This window comes from Pieris brassicae, chromosome 5 (genome assembly GCF_905147105.1).
Source record: "Pieris brassicae chromosome 5, ilPieBrab1.1, whole genome shotgun sequence".
In the NCBI taxonomy this organism is placed as follows: domain Eukaryota; kingdom Metazoa; phylum Arthropoda; class Insecta; order Lepidoptera; family Pieridae; genus Pieris; species Pieris brassicae.
In genome coordinates this window covers 21,640,689-21,667,135 of record NC_059669.1, presented here as the reverse complement: position 1 = coordinate 21,667,135, position 26,447 = coordinate 21,640,689, and the positions used below count along the sequence as shown (strand labels likewise).

At 32.7% G+C, this 26,447-nt stretch overlaps 1 protein-coding gene across 1 annotated transcript; it reads right to left on the bottom strand.

Moving 5' to 3' along the window:
• Positions 1 to 309: 309 nt before the first annotated feature.
• Positions 310 to 22,333, bottom strand: LOC123709980 (probable cytochrome P450 49a1). The gene is made up of 10 exons (XM_045661628.1): positions 22,226 to 22,333; positions 16,225 to 16,400; positions 11,563 to 11,696; positions 6,745 to 6,836; positions 6,394 to 6,504; positions 5,183 to 5,332; positions 3,342 to 3,551; positions 2,531 to 2,678; positions 1,156 to 1,395; positions 310 to 914 (listed from the first exon to the last, which is right to left on the bottom strand). Exons 1-10 carry the CDS (start codon positions 22,258 to 22,260, stop codon positions 597 to 599), a joined length of 1,614 nt encoding a protein of 537 aa, XP_045517584.1. The 5' UTR covers positions 22,261 to 22,333; the 3' UTR covers positions 310 to 596.
• Between the last annotated feature and the right edge of the window lie 4,114 nt (positions 22,334 to 26,447).

The window sequence follows — 26,447 nt, the reverse complement described above, 5'->3', positions numbered from 1 at the left end:
TGTATCTTTTAAGTTCATATTTTATGTAATACGTGTAACCTAATTATAAAACCTATTTAATCAATGTTTAACATTTATAAAAGGCAGTCTTAATTATGATATCGTTGTTTTCGTTCGTCTCCTAATACATCCCGTACACCATATAAGTACCTAAAGTTCTACAATCTTTATTAAAAAGAAGCAATTTTGTTGGAGAAAATCTTTTATATTTTTCTGTTTGTTTAATGTTCTGCACCCAGGTTTTGTATTTGTACACTAAAGATAAAGTCCACCCTAAGGATTTTGACATTTCTTGAATTAAAAAAAAAATATTATTAATATCATTTATTTAATACAAAAATACAATTATTTCATATTCATAATTATGCGCCATCTACCAGGCCTAATACTTAATAACAGGCATACTCAAAATCTAATTTCATATCCGACAGTCGTTAAGTAATCGGACAGTTTCGTTGCATAGTTCTTTAGATATATAATTATTAATATACCATGAACGTTAAATTGACAACTCAGAGTACGACTGTAAAACTTTGACATCCCCATATTTAGAGAATTAATCAAATAAACTTTTTCTCTTAACATTTTGTCACATTTCACGAAGCATTTTGCAGCACGAAGTAGTATGGTGGTTGGAGCTTGTTGACCCCGCCGGTCACCAACTTGGGTTGAGGACCGTGCCATTCTAGTCTGTACTTATCCAGCATTCTTGTTGCAAGTGGTATCAGCATGGGACTGATGATACCATTGGCCGGACATGACTGGCCAGATGGAAGGGAAGCGAAGGAATGGGCTCTCGAAGCTTGAATTGGCGTCCACCCTTGGCTGATCCACCGATCCGGAATGAATGATTTCGCCCTGCCCCATTCTTCCTCTGTTTTACTTGAAACACCGTGTGCCAGTACGATGTCCACCTGAAAATAGAGAAAATGTATGAGTCGTTAAAATTAATCATTAATTCTTACATGAGATTTTTAATACTCTAATAATATAATATAATAATGAGGCTAACAAGAAGTCACAACTGCGTCTATTTCTTTCATTTCAATGGAGGTCACTCCGTTACGTACCATCTACATATACCACTGTCGCATTAACATCTTAAACATTTCGTTTAATACAATCACCTACAAGTGAAACTACGTCGGAACTTACCCCAGCAGGTATCTCATATCCGTCGATGACCAACTCTTCTTTACTTCTTCTCACAACTCCCCCTGTAACAGGCTTAAGCCGCATCGCCTCTCTGACACAAGCAGTTATGTAGGGCAGGTCACCGGTCTCTATGCCCGCGTCATTTGACGCCTTCGACCAAACGACTTCATCGTGGGCTCTCTGTTGTTGTGCTGGGTGGAGTGAGAGCTGATAGAACATGCTTAGTGCTGTTTGCGCAAGCTGTAAAGATGGTATGATGTTCAGGTTTTCTCACAGAACTCATTTATGAAATGGAAAGAAATGGAAATGCTTAGGTGGTTGGGCTATGTAGAACGGATGATTGAGAAGCGGTTAAGATGTAGGATATACAAGGAAACCGTAGATATTGAAATCGGATTGGCTAGGCCTTGTCGTACCTGGATCAAATCCAGGTACTAGAGAAGGTACAACGAGCATGCATGGTGCATGTCATGAAAGTGGATAAAGTCTTCGGGAAAATATATAATGATATAAATAAATATATTATCTGTCTATGTTGCGACACATGTGAGTGATGGCAGACATTTTTATAGGTCACTTCATAGGTAAGTAATTTAAAACCTGAAAGAATTCTTCGCCATAAATATGTCTAGAACCTCTATAGAAGCCAAACCGAATTATTGCCTTAATACTTCAATTTAATCTATATAAATTTACCTTCCTCTATTGATTGATTACTTTCAAATATTTACCATCCGTTTACTCAATGACCATAATTTAATGAGTGTAATGGAGTAAACATTCATATTGGCAATTCACCACCCCTAACCAGTTCCGTTGTTCAATCAAGAACTTGAATTATTCACTAACTTTTAAAAATTAACTTCGGTAACTCTGTGCTTCTGGGTTTTAGTTCTAGGTGTCTAACTTAGTTTTTAGCACTGGGCACTATAGGCAACTCAAATAAAAATTTAATGTTCTTAAACTACATAGTCATAATAAAAATAATTAAAAATTGATAAAATTAAAATTTAAACAATTTTTTAAAAGTTTGGTCCTATGACAGTGTAACTTTAACGTTGGCAGCGTTTCCTCGTTGTATTGCGATACTTAATCGTTTAGCGAAGAAAGCACCAGCTCTGGGGTTACCAATACCATTTACCAGGCGCCAACTTATATCTTTAATAAGCGTCTGTGCATTTGGACCCTACGGCCTAAGAGTCTCTACTCCAATGGGAATAAAATCTAAGTTGGAAGAAAGACTCCTACATTTGAGCCATTTATTATTTGCCCCAGCTTTTTGCTTGTCCGAGGGAGGTGATACAGGACAAATCTACACAAGTAGCATCCCAAAATGATAAATATTATATGAATAATACAATTGCATAATACTAACTGGATCAACTCCAGCGAGTAAGACGTCAGCGGCTATGGGCAGCATTTTTTCTCCAAGGGGTTTTAGTTTGTCAAAGAGTATTTGCTCTGGTTTTATGTCGCCGCTATCGAGACGTGCTTGTGCTTCCTTTAGAAACTGTTGTGTTAAGCTATAAAAGAAACACGAAGTAAGGAAAACCAATTTCACAGTTGTCAATAATATCTAACGTTTATTAACTGATGATATCATGTAGTTGTGTAGGGGCTAAAATAATGGTCCAAACTTGACAATAGATTAGTTAACGACTGATTTATGTAAGGCCCAAATTAAGCTATGCTTATCTATATAGAATCTACAATTTTTTTTTGTTATTCAGTAAACTTATTGCCAGAGTTTATCGCCAGATTTGAAGATATATATATGCAGTAAATTTAACATTTAAAGCATTTAATGTATTTTTTATTGACGTTCATAAGTGTGCATAGTGTTCCCTTACTGCATAAATGATTTTTTGAATTTTCAAACATTATAAATAAACTAAAACTACAGAAAACACCAAATTACCACTAAGGGATTTAAGTTTGGTGCCTGAAGGGTTACACCACAGTACAAACGTTAAATTCCTAATGAACTATAATGTTAAACTAAATACAATCAATACAAAAAACGTAACGAAAACATTTCAACAGAAAATAATACTTTTAAATTAAATTTATGGAGCCAATCACACCATAGGTTGGCCAAAGATTATTTAAAAATAAGGGTTCCTTGCATCAACGCAATGCTGTTTAACATATTTTAGTTTAAAAAGGAATAAGTCTAGATATAATACCTGAAATGACGATCAAAAGTCAAGACAGCATTCTTGAATCGCTCAGAATCTGGTTTAAGCGTACTTTCACTTCTCACTAAGTAATTTTCATCGGCGATTTCCAAGGAACACCTCACCAGCTGTTCAGCTGGAGACAGGTCATCCAGGTTTCGTTGGAATAAGGAGCATAGGTCCTTGATATCGTCATCCATTGAAGTCATCTCTGGACGCCTAGAAATTAATGGGATTTGATGTAAACAACATATGTGATATAAAGTTGATTGAGGTTGTATAAAGTTATACTATTTCGTAAGTTATTTATAAAATGTTTTGTCGTTGATTTTTTAATTTAATAGGAGGCAAACAAGTAGGAGTCTCATCTGAAGTTAAGTGATACCTCCACCCATGGACACTCATACCTCCACCCATGGACACTCATACCTCCACCCATGGACACTCACATTGCCAGAAGGCTCGCAAGTGGCTCGCTCGGACCCTAAGTCGAATTTTAGAATGAAGTCCCACAAACAAACTTCAGTTATCATCGTTACTTTGCGAATGGGCCTATTGAGTCGAAGGAAATATCATTTCATCTTGATTAGATCACTGACCTCAAACATATGTATTGAATAACAGGTTAGTAAATTTATCTACGTAAAATACAACTAATACATATGCCGTAATAACTATACACTATACCTTATTATTTCACATAATCATAGTTAAATTATAAATAATTACGAGGATATATGAAGAATATTCAAGGCAACTCTATATAAAACTATAATTTATATTTAGCCGTTATGATAGCTTTTTGTGTCTCAACCGGTTATAACATTCTAGTCCTAAAGGTAACCTGCACCGACTAAAAGAACTAGAAACAATGACTCTTGGTAATTACACATCGATTCGTCGTGGCATTGACGACGGGGAATTAAGCAAGATACACAGATCAAAGGAGAACTTTAAAGACTATGGACCAAGGGGAATAAGGAGAAGAGGACGCTCCAAAAAGAGGTGGATAGAAGAAATGGAATGGATTGGAGCCAAGAAAGCCATATACAGAGTCAGTTGAAAAAAGCTGGAGGAGGCCTTTACCCGTAAAGAGGTTCCGATCGACGGTACTGAAGGTAGCTAAGATATAGGATATACAGGATAACAAGACAAATAAAATAACTGTATAAAAATCTAAGCTAAATATTTTTTTTCGTCATGATTGTAAATTAAGGTTTCAATATTATTATTATAAATAAAAAAAATACTATTTTAAATATATATATATAAATTTAAATTACGCATCTTTGAAATGCGTGGAGTCATATCTCAAAAACTGACCGATTTCGCTGAAACTTGGACTGTTTCTTAAGTTATACAGCAGATATTTTGGGGAATCTTTGGATATTGTAACTCACATGATTTTGAATTAATAATGACAACTTACGAATTACGATTAATAAATCATAATTGAATATTATCTAACTCCATCAATATCCAGGTCAAACTAAATTTTTTTTCCTAAATTCAGGAAATTATATTAAGATATAGAAACAGCTAAAAAGTTAGCTTTACATTATTCAACGTATCTTGTAAATAAAATCCTTGAATAAGATTACTCAGATCTTGATTGAAGGCTTCTTAAATGACCCATCTGTCGGTTACAAGATCGTTCAACTAGACTCGGAGATTTAGTAAAAGTCGGTCGTAATACGTAGGGAAAACTCTATTTTACTAACAACGCAAAAAGGCTTTAGGTTTCAACCAAATCAGGAGTAATACTAAGACGTTTCTAGTGAAAATATTAACTCATTAATCGAATTAAAATTATTATTTGGTGTTCCAGCTCTGTAGTTCTTGAACCTTACCTATTATCTGAAGGTATGTGTACAGGCCCTTGTAAGCATCCCAGGCGTATGCCAAACATCAATACTCCTATAGTCTCAAGCGCCCACCGATACATTTCCGTATTTATTTCTTCATTAAGAGCGTTACCAGAATGACGTAACTCGCTGACCCTGTGATAAAAAATGAATTATTTAACTAAAATTTGGGGTATGTAAACTAAAATCTTTTGGGAGAATAATTTAAGCGATTGCTCTATCAATATTCATGACTTAATAAATTAATGTTACATACGCTAGCGGTTATTTACTTTTTAAGATTCCCCTAATTTCAGCTTTGATTCTGACATCTTCATAATATAATCCATGTATATTTGTATATCAATACAATGTATATTTGTATATACTGTATCAGTAATAAAAATATTCTTAACCTAAATAGCAATAATAATAATTAAAAATTGATAAATAGAAAATTTAAACGAATTTAAAAAGTTTGGTCCCTGTGGCAGTACTTTTAACGGCAGCATTTCATGTATTCATGTATTTATTTGCATTCCATAACGTTACAAAAGATGTTTATGAGGCTTAAAGCTAGGTACAATATTATGGACCCTGTGGGCATAATGGGCACAGCAAAAGAAGGCATTACAAAACCTATATAACATAGCTAATAGCAACACAATAAAAAATAGCACATAAAACTTCATTTCGTCGCTGTATTGCGATATACCTATTATTTTGAGGAAAACACCAACTCGGTACTATCTACCAGGTGCCAACTTAAATCTTTAATGATCGCCTATGCACTAGAACACCATAGCCCAATACTCTATTCCAAAGGGAATAAAAACCTATCTACATATATACATTGTTTCGACAAGTACATCGTTACAATGTAACCTTTACTTGCTTTAATTTACTTCTTGTATCATTTCGTTAGTGCTTCGTTTTAGTTCCAAATACACAGGGCGCGGCTCATCCTTTCCATAGAAATTTTTTTACTGCAGAGGCAGGAATATGTCTCATAAGAAAACGATAAGTATTAATGTGGCAAACTAGAGAATCAAAGCCTTTGAGGTGTAGACATTGAACTGATGTTATTGATATAAAGAGTTAATTTTATACCTATTTTTTAAAGAAGTTAACGAAGAGAATTTTAAACCGACTGGAAGACATTTCAACCTAAATTAACCTTTTCTCTAAAATAAATTAAGACTAAATGTGCGTCTGACCTTTGTAAGAAATCTTGGGCAATTGTGTCGAAGGCCTTTTCGTAACTTTTTTGTAGTGTTCCATCTTGTAGTATAATTTGCAGCGCCGACCAAATTGCTTTTAGTTCGTCTCTGGAAACATTTTATCGTTTTGTATTACAAGTCTTGGGTAGAAGCTGATGTTTATTACTATGAATGGAACAAGACTGTGTTTTTCTTATTGTTACACAGCCCTTGTACCGTCCATACATGTATAATTATAGTTTAAAATTCAATCATGATTTGTCAATCTAAAAGGCAAGTAGGTGATCAGCCTCCTGTCCGAGTCGTAGGCTAAAGCCACTATATATATATAATTCCATTGGAGATTACCTATTCATTGGACATTCATCTCTCCTGTATCTTTGTACTTCTAGAGGCGATCCGAACCAAACCGGTGGCTCGGTTGCTGTGCTGTTGTATACCTGTAAACAAATATTGTTATGTAATTGTAATATAATATGAATATTACTTTTTTCATGGAGGAGGAGTGCGTTGCCGGCCTTTCAAGAGTTGGTACGCTCTTTTATTGAAGGACCCTAGGTCGAATTGTTTCGGAAATACTTCAGTGGGCAGCTGGTTCCACATAGTGGTGGTGCCTACAGTATTGACGTTCAAAATTTAATTTGCAATATTTTGCAAAATACAACTGGGTTTAAAACTATTATTATACATTATATTATACATTATAATCATTGGGTATTTGAACAGCTTCTCCCTACCTAAAAATCATCACGTTAATAATTATTTCGTATATTATTTACCATGTACAGTGTACCATATATATATATTAGCATACGAACATAGTTTTTCATACAAAGACATTGTAACGACTAAGGAGTGTACCGATTTATCCCAGCAGACATGTCTAACGTCGAATTATTTTACGCAGCCATTAAACTATGTTTATATATATATACTATGCATATATAGTAAAACAGCTTATATATTATTATGTAGCTTGGGCCTTCGTGGTTCATGTGACATTTAAGTTTAGTGGGGTCTAGTTAAAATGTCAGAAAGTTCTAACAGCTTCACGCTGGATTTAAATGTAAAATGATATGAAAAATGTCTTAATCAATCATTGTGATTTCTATTAAGGTTCTAACAATCCTCTTGGACTTACTTGAATCTGTTCAACAAAAATTGGAAGTCCCGGAAACAGACCATAATGGGAATAATGAAGTATAAATCACTCATAACTACCCAATTAGGACGTGACTGGCCTCAGATAAATCGCTTTCATACACACCGAAATGTAATTTGATTTATATATAAATTGTCTGTTAGTCACCAAAATATACTATCATGGGCTTAAATTTTGTATTATGTTAATGAACATACATGACTTTGCTCTACATAAATACAATAAAGAACGCAGTGTTCCCCGTTACTGAAAGAATTATTTGCTTTACTAATAGCTGTGTTTGTTGTTTATTACACGAATAAATACGAAATATGATTGATCTACAGGATTTTTTGAATAAATACAGATTTTTAGACGATGCCTAATGCCTGCCAAATTTAAATACATTTAGTCCCAAAAACATAAATATTTTTACGTCAACGGCAATGACCACATGGGGAGAAATTGGCTATGCCAAAAATTCATCTGGAATTGTTTGAATCTGGAAACGACCTTGTGGCAATCAATGTTTATAATAATTTACCAAAATCATTATAAGTTCTTCCTACTAGATTTTTTTAAATCTTAATGTATTACTTTTATAAAAAAAAAACTCTTAATGATTATTTGCATGAAACATTATAAGTAATATTAATTATTGATAATAGTATTGATAAAGTAATATAAGAATTGACTATAATGATATGACTCTGTATGTAATTGTAACTTGTAAATTTGCACGTCATTATGAGTGGCATATGCGAACTTAAGATTGTAGCACCGTAACATTTTTGTACCATATTCTTGCAAATAAATTTTTATTAATATTACTTATGCATCAGTTCAATGAATGTAAGACACGTGACAAATACATGCTAATTATTTAGACGCTCTTGACGTCATAACTTTCAAATTTATGAGGTCATGATTATATAAGATTTAACAATATTTTACGATTATATTATTTTAAGCTTCGTTCTGTATGTAAAAATAAATGAGGTTATTGATTATCTCTTCAAATAGCTCTTAAATATATAATTAATTATGCCCTTCGGCACCGAAGACGAATAAATTGTTAGAAATTTTATTTTTTTACCCTTTACAATTTAAATAGTATTACCAAAATACTTTTACTTGGAATTCTTATGAGTTGAGGCATTCCACTAGAAGTTTTTATAGTCATACGAAGATATAAGGATAATTTTGAAGTTAATATAAACATATTCAAGTATTAAGCAACATGATAAATGTAATATTTGTAAGCGGTGATCAATTTTCTTTAATGCAATATTTATTAGAAAATCTAATTATTGCGATTGTTTGAATTCCAGTAACAAAGGTTACTGTGAGTTTTTTTAATTATTTTTTATTTAGTATTAGATTTTATCATGCTATGGAGACGTTGTGTGTGACGGAAAAGCAATGTTTGATAAACATTATTATTTATCCTATTTTTACGCCTTGTATATAATTAATGATAGTCATAAACAAACAATGACAAAAGTTTCTATATATAGAAAATCTTTGTTCTTGTAGGTTTTTAGATTAAGTTACAATAACTTTTGAAGTATTTTTGACACCGTTCAAGCATATCTATGCTATTGGAATAGTAGTAGTATATCATTTCTGTGTATATTGAAACACAATTAAATAAATTATCGAGTAAGAAAGGTTCAACTACCTATTTATTTTACAGAAACATTAACAGATGTTTATTAACTATGTTTACGGAAGCAGGTCAGTTGACTGTGGACTTATAAGCTGAACAGTGTCAATGACTTGTGTCAACAAATGTACACTTGTGCCAAATTTTTGCTAATAGAAGTAACAGCTTTATCACCACAATTACGTCGGCATTTTATTTTAATAAACATGTAAATATCTTTTGTTTTCATTATTTATATAAACCCTTCGTTCTCGTACGGGATTTTAGTAAGACTCCTTTAGCGAACACACACATTTATTGCAATAAAAATTGTAAAAAAAACGTGTTCATGGTGAGCACTATCTATCCTATGTCTATAGCAAATTTGTTAGTTACTTCTACATGCGATACCATCAGATCAAGCAACGCAAGTGGAAATGGATAGGCCATACACTCCGAAGAGATTCCAATTATATGCCCAAGCAGGCGCTGGATTGGAACCTTCAGAAAAGCGGAAGCGTGGCCTTCCCAAGCAAACCTGAAATACGAGGCTCAAGACCGAGCATGATGGAGACTCACTGGGGACGCCCTCTGCCCCATCTAGGGATAATACGATACTAAGTCAAGTTAAGACATCTCAAACACAAATCGTGTGTTACGTTGTGCACTTATCTTTTTTCCAACACGTTTTTTTATTAAAATGTAATCTATACATAAAGAATACGGAATATCAAAAATATATAGACAATTTTTACGACTATTCATTACTTACAACACAAACATGACCTTTTCTTGCGTCAATGATAAGGCTATCTTTTAATTGTTATCAATAAATGATTTCTACTATGTTATAAAATTTCTATTAACAACCCACTCAATCCTGGAGGTTGCAAAATTTTACAAATACCAAGTGAAACTTTTTACGACTCCAACGATATGCGGTTATCGGCGCGTATTTGATATGAATAATATTTGTAAATCTACTTACGTTTTTAATATAGTTTGCTTAATCTGTTAAGTGTATGTTATGTCATATGTTTTTGAGATACATGCATCCCTAATATGTGGAGGATGGTTTCCTTGTAGGTTTTTGTTCGTCTAAAGCTAGGTACTGACCAACGTTACGAGTTGTAACATGGCGAGCATTGGTACAGTCAGTACTAAGTGTTAAGGGGAAATCAGCGAGCAACGAGCAGCTCGCTTTGATTGCTCCACCCGGCTGTCAGATTTTTGGCGAATCTTTTAAGTGTAACGCGATTCAGTCAGTACGCTGAAAAAGTCGTCACGAGTAGAAGTGGAATTGGACAAAGAAAAACTCTGTATTTTATAGAAAAATACAAAAAAGAACCAGTGTTGTAGAACCCAGCTCATCCAGAGCATTATAGCAAATTAAAGAAGTAAGGTGCATGGAGAATATGCTTACCGCACATGCTCGATGCGAATGTTACATTACACCTCGTAACGTTGGTTAGTACAGGTAAAGATTTTTACAACTATTTCACTCATTTGGAGATTTTACAACGTACATCGGTATATAGCTATTCTAATGAAATACATATAATACGTAAGGAAGCTAATATCTCTAATGGAAAGTCCTAAGAAAAGCAGTTAACTTTTATAACGAGATGAAAATTTTATTATTCCAATAAAACATTTTTAAACAAATGACAATCCGCAAATGGATTGCAATTTTGTCGCTGATATTTTGCTAAGAACAACCTGTTTATTTATCGTTAAAGCTTTGATGTTCAATTCATAAAATAGCAAACAAACATTGTTAAGCTTTGGAAGCTTTTGTGTTATTTTCATTTCTAAATATGTACATTTTATATCAGGTACATTCCGTCAAAGATTGCGTGTATCTAAGCAAATAATATCCGCATACATTACATTACCAAAGTGTTCTTTAATCAAACATAAGTTACGCTCTGTTTGTGGTCAAGTTAATTCAGATGGAATTGTAAACAAAATACGACTGCATGGAACTAAAGTCTAATAGTTAGCTCTGCGCCTTCATAAGTTTTGGATTATTTTCACAAATGTATATCCTTTCTATAAGGTATTTCAAGTATCTGAGTGTCCTCCTTGTAACTCGTAGTCGTAAAATGTCTGATGTTTGAGAGCATAAATACAAATTCATATATATTTCGTCATATCATATCGTCTATTAAAAACTAAAAAATAAAAATCAAAGTCTCTAGGGCGGCTCCAGTCCAGTTGAGTTATGAGCCACTTTTTTTAGATACATTTTACATTACAAAACACTGTTTCATTAATGATTATGTCCATATTATATTGAAAACAGTAAGTTTGACTGTTATTGGCAAGTTTGGAAAGTTGCCCTGAAGCGGACATATATTGTATATATTGAAAAACATACCTCTCTCATTAGCTCCGGATCGAAAACATAAAGCACCGGACGCTTACGGGAAGTTTTGCCCAAACGAACCAAACTTCCATATTTTTCCTTCAAGCTGTCCAGCAGACCTAATCCAATGGTGTGATGATAGCATCCTATAGAAATTACATCTATGATTAATATATCAATAGCATGCTACTCCAAATATTAAACGTAAATATGTATTAAAACTATAATTGTGAATAATAATAGACATGGACATCATACCCTTGTGAAATGCATTGTATATGTGCTCCGGGTATCTATGTATGTAAGACAGGACACAGCAAACGATGTCCGTAAGTAATTTGTATCAAATTAGATTAAGTGATAATCCTATATTATTTCTACACTCTTATACTGTATAAATTATATACTTTTTATATACTTATATGATAAATTTAGTCTATTTACACTCGCATACAAGAAAACAATAAATATGCACTTTCTCTGTTCCATGCGTCCTTATTTATTATTGTCCCTTTAACTTGTAACTATGTTTATTTATTTTGAAAAGGCCACTAACGAAACACATAAAAACACTTACAGAGAACACAGGACCTACAAAAACACAATACATACATGTACATCAATGACAAGTGTGCACATTAAAAGGGAATAATTATAATGATAAAAGAGAAAAGAAATTATACAATAAAAATTAGGAAAAAGAACTACATCAAGAAATACAATTATGCAATTTAGAATTTAATTATTTCTACTTTGAAATTTTTATTATTGGTGACGGATCAACAGTGGCTGCAGCATCTTACACCTGAAGACATGGAGGCTGTCATAAAATGGATCTGCTCTGCATGTACTTAAAGAGTCATTTACTGCAGATAGATATCTGTTTAGAAAAGCATAACAACCGACGTTGGTTAAATATGTTTTAAATTATTTTCTTTGTACGTTCAGTTTTCATTCAGTTTTAATTTGTCTAAATAACTATATGTCCTTTGTAATTTTGCACTTCTTGCGTTGAATCACCGTCATCAATGGTTTTCTCTCACTGTGGTTGCCTGGAAGACATCGCTCGAAGGCCACTAATAGTCCTCAATTTTTGTAATAATTATTATTGTACTATATTTTTGTATAATTGCTAGGAAGTGTTAATAAATAAATAAACAATAAAAGTAAAATTTGCTTATCTATTGATATGTCCCAATCATGAGAATATATATTGTAAATATATTAATCATGTTATTTGTATACGTCTAATTAGTATTAATAGCATATTAGCGCAATATCCCAGTAAACAATGATATCAAAGCTTCGAATTGATAAGACACGTTTATTATTAGCATGTTGTTGAGAATTGGGTCTTAGGATCATATTCCTTTGAAGCAAAACACCACCGCCACCTTAGTAGCTGCTGCTCCTCTTTCACGGTTAGCGTCCAGGTCTCCCAGCCGTACATCCCTCACATCTTCGCACATACATGTACATTGTCCTCTAATGGTCAGTCTCACTAGAGATCAATCATTTTCTTTTGGATTATATTCCTACGTAATTGCTTTTTATGAATTAATATTGTTTTTTGTTTATTCGCGGACGCTTGGCCGACCAACGATTCTTTGATACAAAAAGCCATTTCGGGATTTGCTGCATCTACTTTGATGGCGAATAAGTTGAATGTCGTTGATTTTCGCGTATGAGATATACATTTGTTATATTTTATAAGTGTTTGATTGTCCTCGTTTTAACATATGTGATGATTGAAAGAATAAAATTAAACCATGTCACAACCCCGTCAGCGTATTTAATATGTAATACTATACTATTCTAATCTATACAATATACTAATGTATTGATAGATATTTAAAGCTGTCAATAATAACTTAATGACTTCAGGAATACTTGTCATGCAAGATAGTAGTTGCAGCTCCTTACAAGCACTTGGACACTTAAAACAGAATATATATTTTTTTTGTAGATCTGCACTGAACTTTTTAATTTAAATATATCGTTTTTTATATTGACTAAAAATAAAATTGTAGATATAACATTAACATGCCTGCATTAACAATTCACAACTTGACACCATTTTATGAAAGCACGCGGCCATAGCATGATTTCCCGCCAATTTTGATAGTGTTCACAGTTGTCGAATTATAAAGGTTATCTAATAACCTATATTTTATATCGCATAGTCCGAGCTTACATCAATTTAGTGTTCTGTGCCAAACTGCACCAAAAAGTATTTTGATTAAAATTTATAGATTATAGTGATGCTAAAAAAAAAAATTCGTGAATACTGACTTTAGTTTAAATCAGTAACGGCTAACGTGAAATATTCAAGAACAAAACAATTCTATTTTTATTTTCGATGTAAATCAACACAGATTATATAATAGTTTCGATACTTTGTTACAAATTGATCATGACGATACATATAATTTATACTGCAAGCGATAAAAATCTAATTTGAAATTCAAATTGATTGATGCGTCATTTATTAGCAAGTCTCGGCACCCAACTTGAATGTAAATGCGTCGAAATATGACCATGGATATTATTGTTTACGATTGCGTCCTTATACAACTAGTATTAAATAAATTATTTTTAAATCAAAATATAACATGCCGCATAAATTTGCCTTACAAATAGAATTATATATATTAAGTATTTCTTATTTTTTATTACATTACAAGCAAATTTTTGACAATCGGGGATTATAGATAAGTCGTTCTTATTATTGTTGCGTTTTAGCAACTTTTAAGCGCTTGGTATTGGATTAAAAAGAAGAATATTAGTCTTATAACGAAGAATAAGAGTTTTTTTGGTACGCTCTTTAGGGGCCAAATCGAATGGGTTCGGAAATACTTAAGTAGGCAACAGTTTCTACATTGTGGTAGTGCGCGGCAAAGACTACCTTAAACATACTCAATTCTGGAACGAAGGCCGTCGAGGTGATACGAATGGAATTTCGTATTCTGCTTCAACGTCCGATGATGAATTTAAGCTGCCGGTATTAATCCGACCGACCGACACTTAATACTATACTATAATAATAATCTTTATTTCTTCTCTCACATATACATAGAAGGTTATTATGATTAAACTAAGATGATAACATTCGGAAGTGTATGTGAGAGACTGGTCTCTGTAACAGGAGACCTGAGTGACAGATCCAGCCTCTCCACCACCGGACCGGAATACGTACAATCAGGTCATAAGATACAATAGAAGAAAATAAGCAAGTGCTAAAAGAAAACATTGAAAACGGAGTCGTAAAAATAAATTTGGTGTGTGGTTGTGTGTGCGCGCGTGTGTGTGTGCGCGTGCGTGTGTGTATGTGTGGACGAGTAGGTGTGTTACAGAGTAACAGTTATTAAATCTTCTGTTTCATCATAACTCAACGTCTTCAGCTAATTAGTAACCATTTTTTTACATTCATATTTGGATAGTGGATAAATGTTAATTTTTTATTTTTATTTATTATACAGGTAACAGCCTAGGAAACCAAAGAATCTTTGTGAGAAAGAAGTTGTCCATCGTGTAATACGACAGCAAACTTTCTGTTTAATCCGCTTGTTTATATATATTATATACTAAAAATGGATACATTTAAAATAGCCTATTTCAATATACACCAGTTTAAAACTTATTGTTTAACGTAAGCAAATGGCTCACATCCTCTATCGCATTGAATAGGATAATAAGGATGTAGGTACATTCCTATTTAAACCATAAGGAAATCTAACATATATATTAGATTAGCGATTGCTTGCAATTCAGTTTCTACTGCGTTAGGCTTTGACAATGTCTCCATACTAATTATATTAGTTGCCGCCGGAAACCAAAAACTATTTTAACTAAAATAAATCTTATACTTTAATTACAAAGTATAACAGCTCGATGCTTATATGACTACATTATATCTGACAATTCTAAGTATCTTATGCTTAAGTGTCCCACGGTCTTCATTACGCTGAGTATGCACAATTTGACACCGTGGAACCACTGGTACTTAGGGCTACACATACTGGTCATGTCATATTTTAAGAACATATCTTTAGTAGTTTTAATGTAAAATGCTTAAACAATTTAACATTTCTAGTTCGGACTCACCAACGTAGTGTCATAACATTATAGAACACTAAGACTGTTAATGAACATTACCTTAGTTTAAGATATTCACAAGTATTGTAGAAAATTCAGAAACATAATGTTACTTTTGAGCCATAATTATTGTATAGGCTGGATTGCAATTCATGTATTTTTGCATTTGCAATGATTGAATTCTTTTTACGAACTTTTTTGTAGAAAAGAAAATCTAGTTACGAATTGCGTTGATGAGTAATTCGAGTGTATATAATAGATTAGATATATGGATTTACGAGTCAATAAAACACTAAGTAAGATAACAGTTCCAATCGAAATATCTCTGATTTACGGTGTTTTTCAAACGGGTTTTAATTTTTTTTATACAAGTATATTTTCCATTTTATTATTTAAGGGACAGTGCGTAAAAGTTATTCATATACACATGTCTCAATGAGGCACGGTGCAGGCATATTTATGTTTCATCAGCGAACGACAACCAAAAATAAACAATTTTGAAGAATGTGAAGTTAATACTTTCATATTAACCACTAAGCCACAACGATTGCTTTTGCAGGATCAAAAATGTTTGCTCACCTATTCTTGGTAATACGTGCTCATGATGCTTCATCATCGGAAGAGCAATTGGTCCAGGAATGTCCGCGAAGCGTTTATATGTTTTTGCAACAGCAGGTACCACAGCATTGTGCCGCTGGGGTGATGTCGAGGTCCTTCCAGATGATGAAGTGGATACACGACGAGGTCGGGAAATCCTATGAAATGAATCAAAATATGTTTAAAGTCACAAAACACACATATTTATTTATTGAAGCTTACATACATATATATATTTACAGTTTATATTATTATACTTTGTAAAATATATAAAAATTTTGGTAAATACAAATGTTCCAAAAAATACAAATAAAAATATTGTTAACGTTTTAGATTTGTAGTTGTTGCCACTTAATGATGCTTTGTTTATAATTTTCTTGATAAATACTGTTTACCAATTCGACTTAGGGTCTTTAAAGAAATGTGCATACTAATTCTTAAAAGGTCGGCAAAACACTTGCGCGCCTTCTGGCTATGTGAGCCTCCTGCCTGTTTGGAATTAAATCATCTGCGAAATTAAGATGAATATTTGTACCTATAAATCAATATGTTACCTATTAGTTTTTGATATCAGGATTGTATCTTCGTTTTCAGATACGCATTAGTCCAAAACTTAGGAAAGAGAGACACCTAAACTATGTTACTGTGATTTGACAGTTATGTTCTTTGCCCTTCAAGTAATCTAAATTGTATAATAAATCTCTTTAAACTACAGACCTCGTCGATTACACAACGTGATTGAATTCACAAAAAGGATTTTTATCACTATTATTTAGTTAAATGCAATAACTGTTGATAAACTTACATACTGTAATTAAAACTAAATACTTTAGAGTACTTTACATTAGTTTTAACTGTTTAAAAATAAAAATTTAATCTTCATTTGGTCTGCACATATTGCGGACCGACCGGGCTCACGCGCGCAACAACGTGAGTGGTTTTTATAAGTTATTATTTATAAAGTGGCTTATGTAAAGATTTAATTAAGGATCTAAATATCGCATCACTCTGTGCAATAAACGCGTTACCAACTAGATAGAGCAACATTGATAGCTTTACAATATTTTGCGAAATTTGTATATCTGAAGTCCGTATTAACTGATCAACAAATATCAATGGAACAAACACATTTATTTATTTATTTACAGCCCATGCATGGCCAAATTCTACCTCAAAATAACATAAAACTAAAATAAAGTTTCTCTAATCTTTTCCAAATATATTTTTAAATTATAGTATATTACCCCCCCCCCCCCATATGCTTTCTGTTCGAAATTATTAATTCTCTGTAAATTGATCGCCTTCCTACCTTTTGGTATTATGCAGTAACCAGTAAACCAATAAGCCAATGCTCCAAAAGTACCCTAAATATGGCATGCAACAAACATATAATTGCATCTGTGTCATTGTTAAATTTAGTGTCAAAATAGGTACTCTTTCTATTCGAAATAATAATATTTTTTCTGTAAATCGGACGACCTCTGTGTAGAGAACACTTGCTTGAGATCTCTTGTAATAATTACAAATGATACATTTATAATTTAAAACAATATCATTTTTATGTTGAATTTATCAATACTTCTGACAGCCACAACCACAGATTAAAACTATACGTTAAATGGTTAATGAAGCATTTCCAAGCAATTTCCAAGAAACGATATACAATGTACTATTTGCGAATAACGAGCTGTAACCCAATGTAATAAGAATTGAACTTCGTTGTTTTAATTGCGAAGTACTGAGAAGTAAAGACGCAATATGCAGTTGCCAAAGGTTTTGACCAAGAGCTATATAATGAAGAAAAATATTTAAAAATAGTGTCCGAGAAAAATATTAGAAAAATGACCTTATTTTTCGAAAAATGATCTACTATACGCAATTTTACAGAAATAAAGTTAAATTAGATAAAATTTAACAAAAGGCTTTTATTATCATTAATACAAATAATACAATTACTTAATTTTACCTTATTATTACTAAGATTTTTACAGAATATCATTAATTTTAATATAATTATTACTATCAGTGTTATCGTTGTTATATATTTTTGTTATTAATGGCTTCGTGGTATGAACAGGAAAAAAATTGCGCGTAACCGAAAAGTGTGACGGTAATTTGTTTTCCAACGCTGAAAAAGAAGTTTCACTTCAAAAAGATACCTCATAATGTGACTGGCTTTTCTCTTCATATACAATTTCATAAGATCTTAAAACGTAAAATTAGTACAGGTTTTTTTTTTATTTTCGTATAGAACAGAAGGTAACCTAATCTTAAGTGATATCAGCCACCCATGAACACTCTCAAAACAAGGGCTCGCTAGTGCGGTCTTATAAGCATTGGCGATGTTTCAGTGGGCAGCTGGTTCCAAAATGTGTTGGTGCGGCAAAAACTGCCTTAAAAAACGCTCAGTTGTGGAACGACGAACGTCGAGATACAGGTGGAATTTTCAGCCTCAACGTCAGATGATGATGCCTCAGATGCGACGAACGAAATTAGTTTATTAAAAACTAATTTCTTTACTATAGTCATACGTTTTATATTACTATATAGTACTGCGCATTTTAATATGACAGGTCTTGAATATACATAGCCTGTTGTAGCGCAGGGCTTTTGCAACCACAGACAGTAAGTTAATTCGGAATAACATTATTAGTTTCAATTTTCATTAATCTACCACACTCAACGACTACTTTTTAACAGTCAATTAAGAAAGAAAAACTTGTTAAAAAAGTTTTATACATGCCACTCACGCGAGCAAAACAAATAATAAACAAAACTTCTATTGAGGTAGACCTATTTGTTTGTACACTGGCTGAGTTTACAAGAGTTGCTTGCTATATTGCTAGTTATAAGATTTAAGTATATATCTATATTTTTTAATGATTTTTATATAGGATAATCGGTGTGGGTATTATATTGTGGGTAATAATTATGTAATGTAATGTAAGTATGTAATAAAAATAAATAAAATAAAAATAAAAAAGCTAAATGTAAACCAAACAATATAAATTAACTTTTATGATACTTGAGTATTTCCTCCAACTTTGATTTTGTTCCCTATGGAGTAGAGACTTGGGCGATGGGATTCAAGTGCATCGCTAATTAAAGATTTAAGTCGGCGCCTGGTAGATTGTACCGGTGAATAAGTATCGCAATACAGCGAGAAAATTCCATGAATGGAATGAAATGAATTAAAGGTACACTGCCACAGGGTTGGTCCCTGTGGTCACTTTTTAAATTTGTTTAAGTTTTCTATTTCTTATTATTATTATGTAGATTGTAAGCTGTACCGCTGTTTGATAAATTATTATTATATATTATTATATATATTATATATATTATTATACCGCTGTTTGGCTATGATATGGAATTCAATACACAATTCAAGATCAAGGGCAAGAAAAACAACGATCAGCAATTACCCATTGGACCGGTTCGATGTAATCTTTTGCGTCTTAATGTGCTAACAGTTTATTAGTATATAAAGTAGTTCTAGTACTAAACTTGTAGATCAATGTTGGTCTAGTGGCTTTAGCGAGTGCGAAGTGGCTACACTCATCCCTGAGGACGTAGGTTTGATAACTAGCTAAGGACCAATGGACTTTCTTTCTATATGCGCATTTAACATTCGCACGAACGGTGAAGGAAAACATCGCAATTAAACCGACTTGCATAGATACAATAAGTACTACAACAACAACTTCTTCCACGTCATCAAATTTATATCGCAAACATCCCTAGTCATCGACCAGAAGACAAAGGGTGTGAACCGAGAGAAAAAGCCGGCGTAAAAAACTCTCGGTACTATTTTAAAATAGCAAATCATCATACAAAAAAGCAAACAACACTTACAAAACAAGCCTGTTTAGCACTAATCACAGGCCCTTTACCACTAGATAATAGTTAACTTTATAGAAAGCATTTTTGCAAGAGGACAGGAGGAGGAGGATTTTTTTCCTGGACAATTAGAAATTATCACGGATAATTCTGACATTCTGATCTAAAAAGGTTGTAGCTTTGAAACTCAGATGCATGGTACATGGTACAAATGATATTGATGAATAAAATGAATACGCTATTGATGCATGGTACTAAAATGAATGAAAAGGAACTGCCAAAGGGACAAAATTTTAAAATTTGTTTTAGTTTTCTATTTATCTGTTTTTCATTATTATTATTATGTATCTACATTACAAAATATTGTAAATTATTTAATTTTGTGTGTTAAAAGTTAAGTTAAACATAGACAGAAATTCCAATAGTGCACAGCCATATCGAACCTACGATTCAAGGGCTGAGTCGCTCGTTAAAACCACTAATCCAACCCTGTAATTATAATTAATTACTTTTATGAAGAACAGCGGAAACAGCGCAAGGCTGCATTTTTGCTTTCGTATGTTTTAGCAAGATTATTTGGTATTTCAATATTAATCGTTTTAAAGCAATTTTACATTTAGACTTTCGGATTCACAGTATCTGTACACATGCTGTACAAAAACTGTAATTGAAGTAGTTATCACGTTTATACAGACAGATTTATGCAAGGATACCGAACAACAGGAATGTTCTAGCGAAGCTTCAACTAACGCGAAATAAATTAAAAGTGAAAGTTACTTCATTTACAATTCCGATTAGAAAGTATTCATCAAGATTACTTTCAAAGAAACAAAAAAATGCCAATGCAGTCTGCAGTTTGTTGAACCGTACATTGACCCCATAAATGTGTACACTAATAAACAATGAATTTTTATTATTCATAAAAATATTGAAAAAAAATTGTGATCATTCTAAACTGATTGAGCCGTCATGTTTAGTATTCAATAGTTCTTAGATGTTTTTATTATTATATTATATACAACACGTTGGCGTAATTTGGCTCAGTTATGAATAGACGATATCAAATCTCGATTTCCAAGTAATATTAGTTTTTTAATTAATTGTTTTAGCATTAAGACTCAATGCAAAATCTCAATGACAAAATCTCGCTAAAGGTCCATGTGGGTTAAGAAAATTGTATTTGATTGTTGTGATTAGAAATAAAATGTATTATCTACAAAGAAAATACTCCTTGCTGTTAATAAAATTACACACATTTACAGAGTTGAAATTATTGTCGTCATAATTAAATTAATTTGTATTGTCAATGATATTTTTTCCAACACATATACAGTATTCACAATATTTTAAAGTTACATAAATCTGTGGCAGTGTACCTTTAATGTTGACATTTCCACGATCTATTGCGATAATTATTCGTTGAGCGATTAAGCTGTTATGTTTTTATAAATGTGCACACACCCATAATAGAAAAAAATATTACTTTATACTACCCACATTTTGTCATATTTGTATTATTATCACTACTACTACCGACAATTCCTCATTCTGTATACTTTATAACCGCACTTTGTTTCTAGAACAACTAGTGATAACGTGTCTTAAATCTCACCAATAGTTTTGAACCGACTATTTTTAATGGTATTTTTGCTAACAATAAATATTTTAAATTTTTGTATCATTTACCAATAATAATTCTCACATATTTTAGAAAACATTGCTTGTAATATAAACTGTAGATACATCATTATGTTTGCTGTGGTGAAAATTTTTATATGTAATTGGAGTCAAACGGACAGGAGGCTCATTTGATGGGATACTTCACTGGGCAGCTGGTTCCACATAGTGATGTGCGGCAAAATCTTCCTTAAGAAACGCTCAGTTGTGGAACGACGGACGTCAAGGTGATACGGATGGTATTTTGTATTCTGCCTTGACGTCCGATTATGAAACTCAGCTGCATGTATTAGTCCGAACAACTCCTCCGAACACTCTCCATGGTGACTTTGATCAATAAGGAACTAGTAGCAAAAAATGTGATAAAAAACTAATTTAACTAACAAACACTAAACAACAACTAACTGTCTGTTTTGTTGTCTATAAAAACAAGCATCCCATAATATATATATTTTTTTTAAATACTTACATGCATTGTCGCATAAACACTGTCGGCTTAGCCATCCTTCAATCATTAATACACTGCACAATAATATTAAATATAGTAACGGTGATACGAGTGCCTGACCCGACTGCCTCACGTGTTATGCCGGTTATGCGTGCGAGTGGCGGTCGCTGATTCGACTTAAATTAATAGTGTTGGTCAGAGATATCGAAGTTTTTTTATTATTTTCATATTATTGGCCAATACTAAACTGATGGTAAGTGATACGTTACATATATTAAGTCATGACTTATAAATTGAATATGAAAATATGAATTTTAATATAATACAATATTAAGAATATCCATAGCGCTCAATCACCTGCATCGTGAGCACATCCCAAATTCACAACCTCACGTATACCCTCACTTTTACACCATCACACAACACAGACTTAGATATTTATACTTAGTTATATGTAATTAATATTTTTATTGTTTTTTTCCTTTTGTAAATGTTTGAACCTTTTGGTAAATATTATGTAAATACCGGAGGGCTCGCAAGTACGTTGCCGGCCTGTTAAGAATTGATACACTTTTAAAAACATGTTACATAGATATTAATTCCTTAGTCAAGTATGCTTAAATATTAGGACGAATATACTTAATGTTTGAAGGAATTATACTACTTATAATTTCTAACAATCAATTGAAACGAATAATTTTAATATTGTTAAAAATTCAGTGGTCCCAATATTATCGATATAAATATTGTGCACCCATCACTAGTCGTACTTTGGACTGTGTCGTTGTTTACGTTTTTTGATTCAATAAATGACCAAGGTCCTTAAAGTATTAAACGGGTTATTTAGCAATTGTCGCAAGTAATTTGCTTTTGCACTTCTGGTTTTTGGAATGTCTACACCCACACTATAGCAGCTTTTTCATGTTCTCGGTAATTATTGTATTTATTCCTTAAACTTTCAGGTTTCAGAAAAATTAAAAATTTAGAACATAATTATTTTGCGGATAGTGAGCAGTTTCTATGGGGTAGCATAGCAAAATGTTCCATATGTTGATATGCTAAAACAGTGGGCTACATATTAAAACATACTTACAGAGAGTGTTTGACACCAATTTTATTTTTTATTCTCCGTTAAGTTTTACCGATATTTGAGTTTAGTCTAGACATACTTTGTTTTTTTCATCCTCCAACTTTTATTTTGTACCCTATGGAATAAAGACTCTTGGGCCGTGGAGTTCAAGGGCACAAGCGCTAATAAAAGTATTTAATTTGACTAATAAGTATGCCAATACATTGAGGAAATGCTGCCAGCGTTAAAGGTACCAAGGAAGGACCAAAATTTGTTTTAATTATCTTTTTATTAAATTTGTTTGTTGAGATTTTAACAATATTTAAAAAAAAAACAAGTAAAGATTTAGTTTAAGAAAGTGTATAATTTTATTCACACATATTAACAATTTTGAAAAACATTAAATCTGATCTTAGTCTTTGTTTTAATTCGGGGTCAACGTAGCCAACGTGCGCGACGCGGCGTATGCATAGTCTGGCGCGTACGTGTGTACGTACATGTCAATACATTGCCTAATACTTTTTAATATATTATTTTTACTTTAATCTCATCAATAATGTTGCAATGACATAAGGTACTTAAGTATTAGTAAAATTAAATGAAACTGAATATTGTTTATGTGTTGTATGTAATACAAATGTTGCTTGAATTGCAAAGTGACGTCATCGATGTAGTGTATCTACAAGATTGGTTGCTAAAATCCCTTTGCACTGTAGCACACGATTCACTAGAAAGAAATATTCCTTTTACACCCTATCTTATGATCGTATCAATCGTTTATTGGTCAGTCTTTAAAATATTGTGTCGGATTTACAATAAAACTACGAAGAAAAATTACTTGATGGACATTCCAAGCAACTCCATGGAGGAGACCTATCGCCGAGTCGATTTAGAGACCTGGCTGTGTTAACTATTAGATATTGTTATTATTTTCTTTATTCCCAAATAATTATGTATTTACAGTGTACATTCGTGGATGCTTGTCGGATCCATCTGACTTCTTCGTAACAAAGAGTTCCTCGTGAGTTATGTGCTGCGATATTGATTGTGAGGGAGTTGCATGGATCTGTTTAGCGCTGTCATAAGTTCTCTTATCAATTTCATACATGAATATTCTTTCTATAACATGTAGTTATAAGTATCTGAATGTCCTCTAGTAACATGAATGAGAAAAAAAAACAAATAAAATAAAAGTCTCTGCTTCTCAGGTGAAAACGTGGAACGTCAACCGCTGTCTTCGCCGCATGCTGTATTCTGAGTCTGATCTACTGGATCGAGGAGATCTCCAACGAGCAACTCTCGGAGCACTGCCGATAAACTCTGGTTAGCCAGCAGATTAAGTCGAACTGGATAGTCTATACACTCCGAACAGATTCCATTTATATCCCCTAGCAGGCGCTTGATTGGAACCCGCACGGTAAGCGGAATCCTGGCGGTTTCAAGCAAAGATGGTGACATACAATTGCAAAGAGGGATGAAAAGACTTGGAGCGAGGTGAAATACGAAGCTTACTGCAGACGCCCTCTTCATTCAGGGATTATACGAAGTAAGTAGGAGTTAATATATATTTTATTTTCTAATTGTGAACTTTCTCTATAAAAGTTGTTAAAACTGTGTCTATATATTCCAGTAACAACGAGTATAAAACTTTATACAAGTATACTGTCTGTTGTTTACGCCAGTTGAATGTAGTAAAAAATAATGGCATCAATACAACATCACGCAACTAATATTCAACACGAAGGCCTCAAGTTTAATTACAAGAAATATTAATTATTTCGATTTTAAAAGGTTACTTGATCGAGGCTTAATTAGTGAAGCATATGGAGGTAGTTTATAGGCTACATACTACTTTCATAGGCTTTTAACTTCAAAGAAATATTTCAAAGTAGAAAGCTGTTGTTTAGTACAAGATTAAAGTTAAAACTTTGTAGGCTGTTTTCTTAAGATAACCAATGGGTAAGCAAAATGTAAATTAATTTGTTTAAGCGAAGACTCTTAAGGGTTTAAAGTAAGCAAAAATTTAATTTGTTAATTACTATGTAAAATATTGTTAATTACAATCTACGCCCAAGCCTTTAATTACTTATTACATTTATTTAATTTGACTTTAGGACTAACAGAGGCACATCTTGGTTGACAAATAGTTATATAATCTGGCAGTCAGAAACAAGGCATTTTTTTTATATTACAGGCGTACAACCGCAGAAGGTTCGGCAGTTAAGTGATACCGCCACTTACATTACCCAAAGGTTCGCAATTGCGTTGCTTTAGTATTCGTACTGTTTTCTTGAAGGACCCTAAGTCGAATTGGTTTGGGAATACTTCAACAGGCAACTGGTTTCATATAATGGTGTTACGTGGCAAAAACTGCTTTAAAAAACGTCAATTGTGGAACGTCAGACGTCGAGGCGATAAGGGTGGAATTGCGTATTCTGCCTCGACGTCCGATGATGAAATACAGCTGCAATTAAAACCTCAATTATGAGCGACCAAAAGTAGTTGGCTTTATAAAAGAAAAACCGGAATTTTGTACCGATACTAAGGGTGGTTTATTGAGAGACAAAAACAGGGTTGATATCGCTATTAATATTGGAATTATAAAGATAGTTTCTTGGTTCTTAGTCTCTAGATGAACGATTTTAATATCACAGTGAGAAAAAACACGTCTGTGAAAATTACTGTAACGGTAATTTCCCTTGAGTAACACAGCATTGTAAAACGATAAATCGTATAATACGTGTGGGAAACACTTGTTCCGAGCTTTCCACTTGCTTCTGCTCATTTAAGGTTTCTTAGAAAACTTAAAAGTTGTGTTCAAACTCTCCAAAGGCCTGAGGAATTCTTGATCTGCTTCTGTGATAAAATTTAAACGCGAAGAACATATAAAACAATGTATTAGTTATACGGGGATTAAACATATCTGTATAATTTATAAATATATAGATGTCGCAGTAAAGTAGTTAAATCAGAGAGTTAATTGAATATCTAGACAGTTAATTAAAAGAAGAACGAAACGTTAAACGAGTTTCCTAAACGTTCCTAGGCAAGAAGACAAACCTAACCTAACCATTTACTCCAAGCTCTCAGTTCTTCATCATCACATCGAAATAACAATAACAAATGAAATAATCATGGCGGAGTCTTGTTTTACATTGTTAATCAACACGCTGG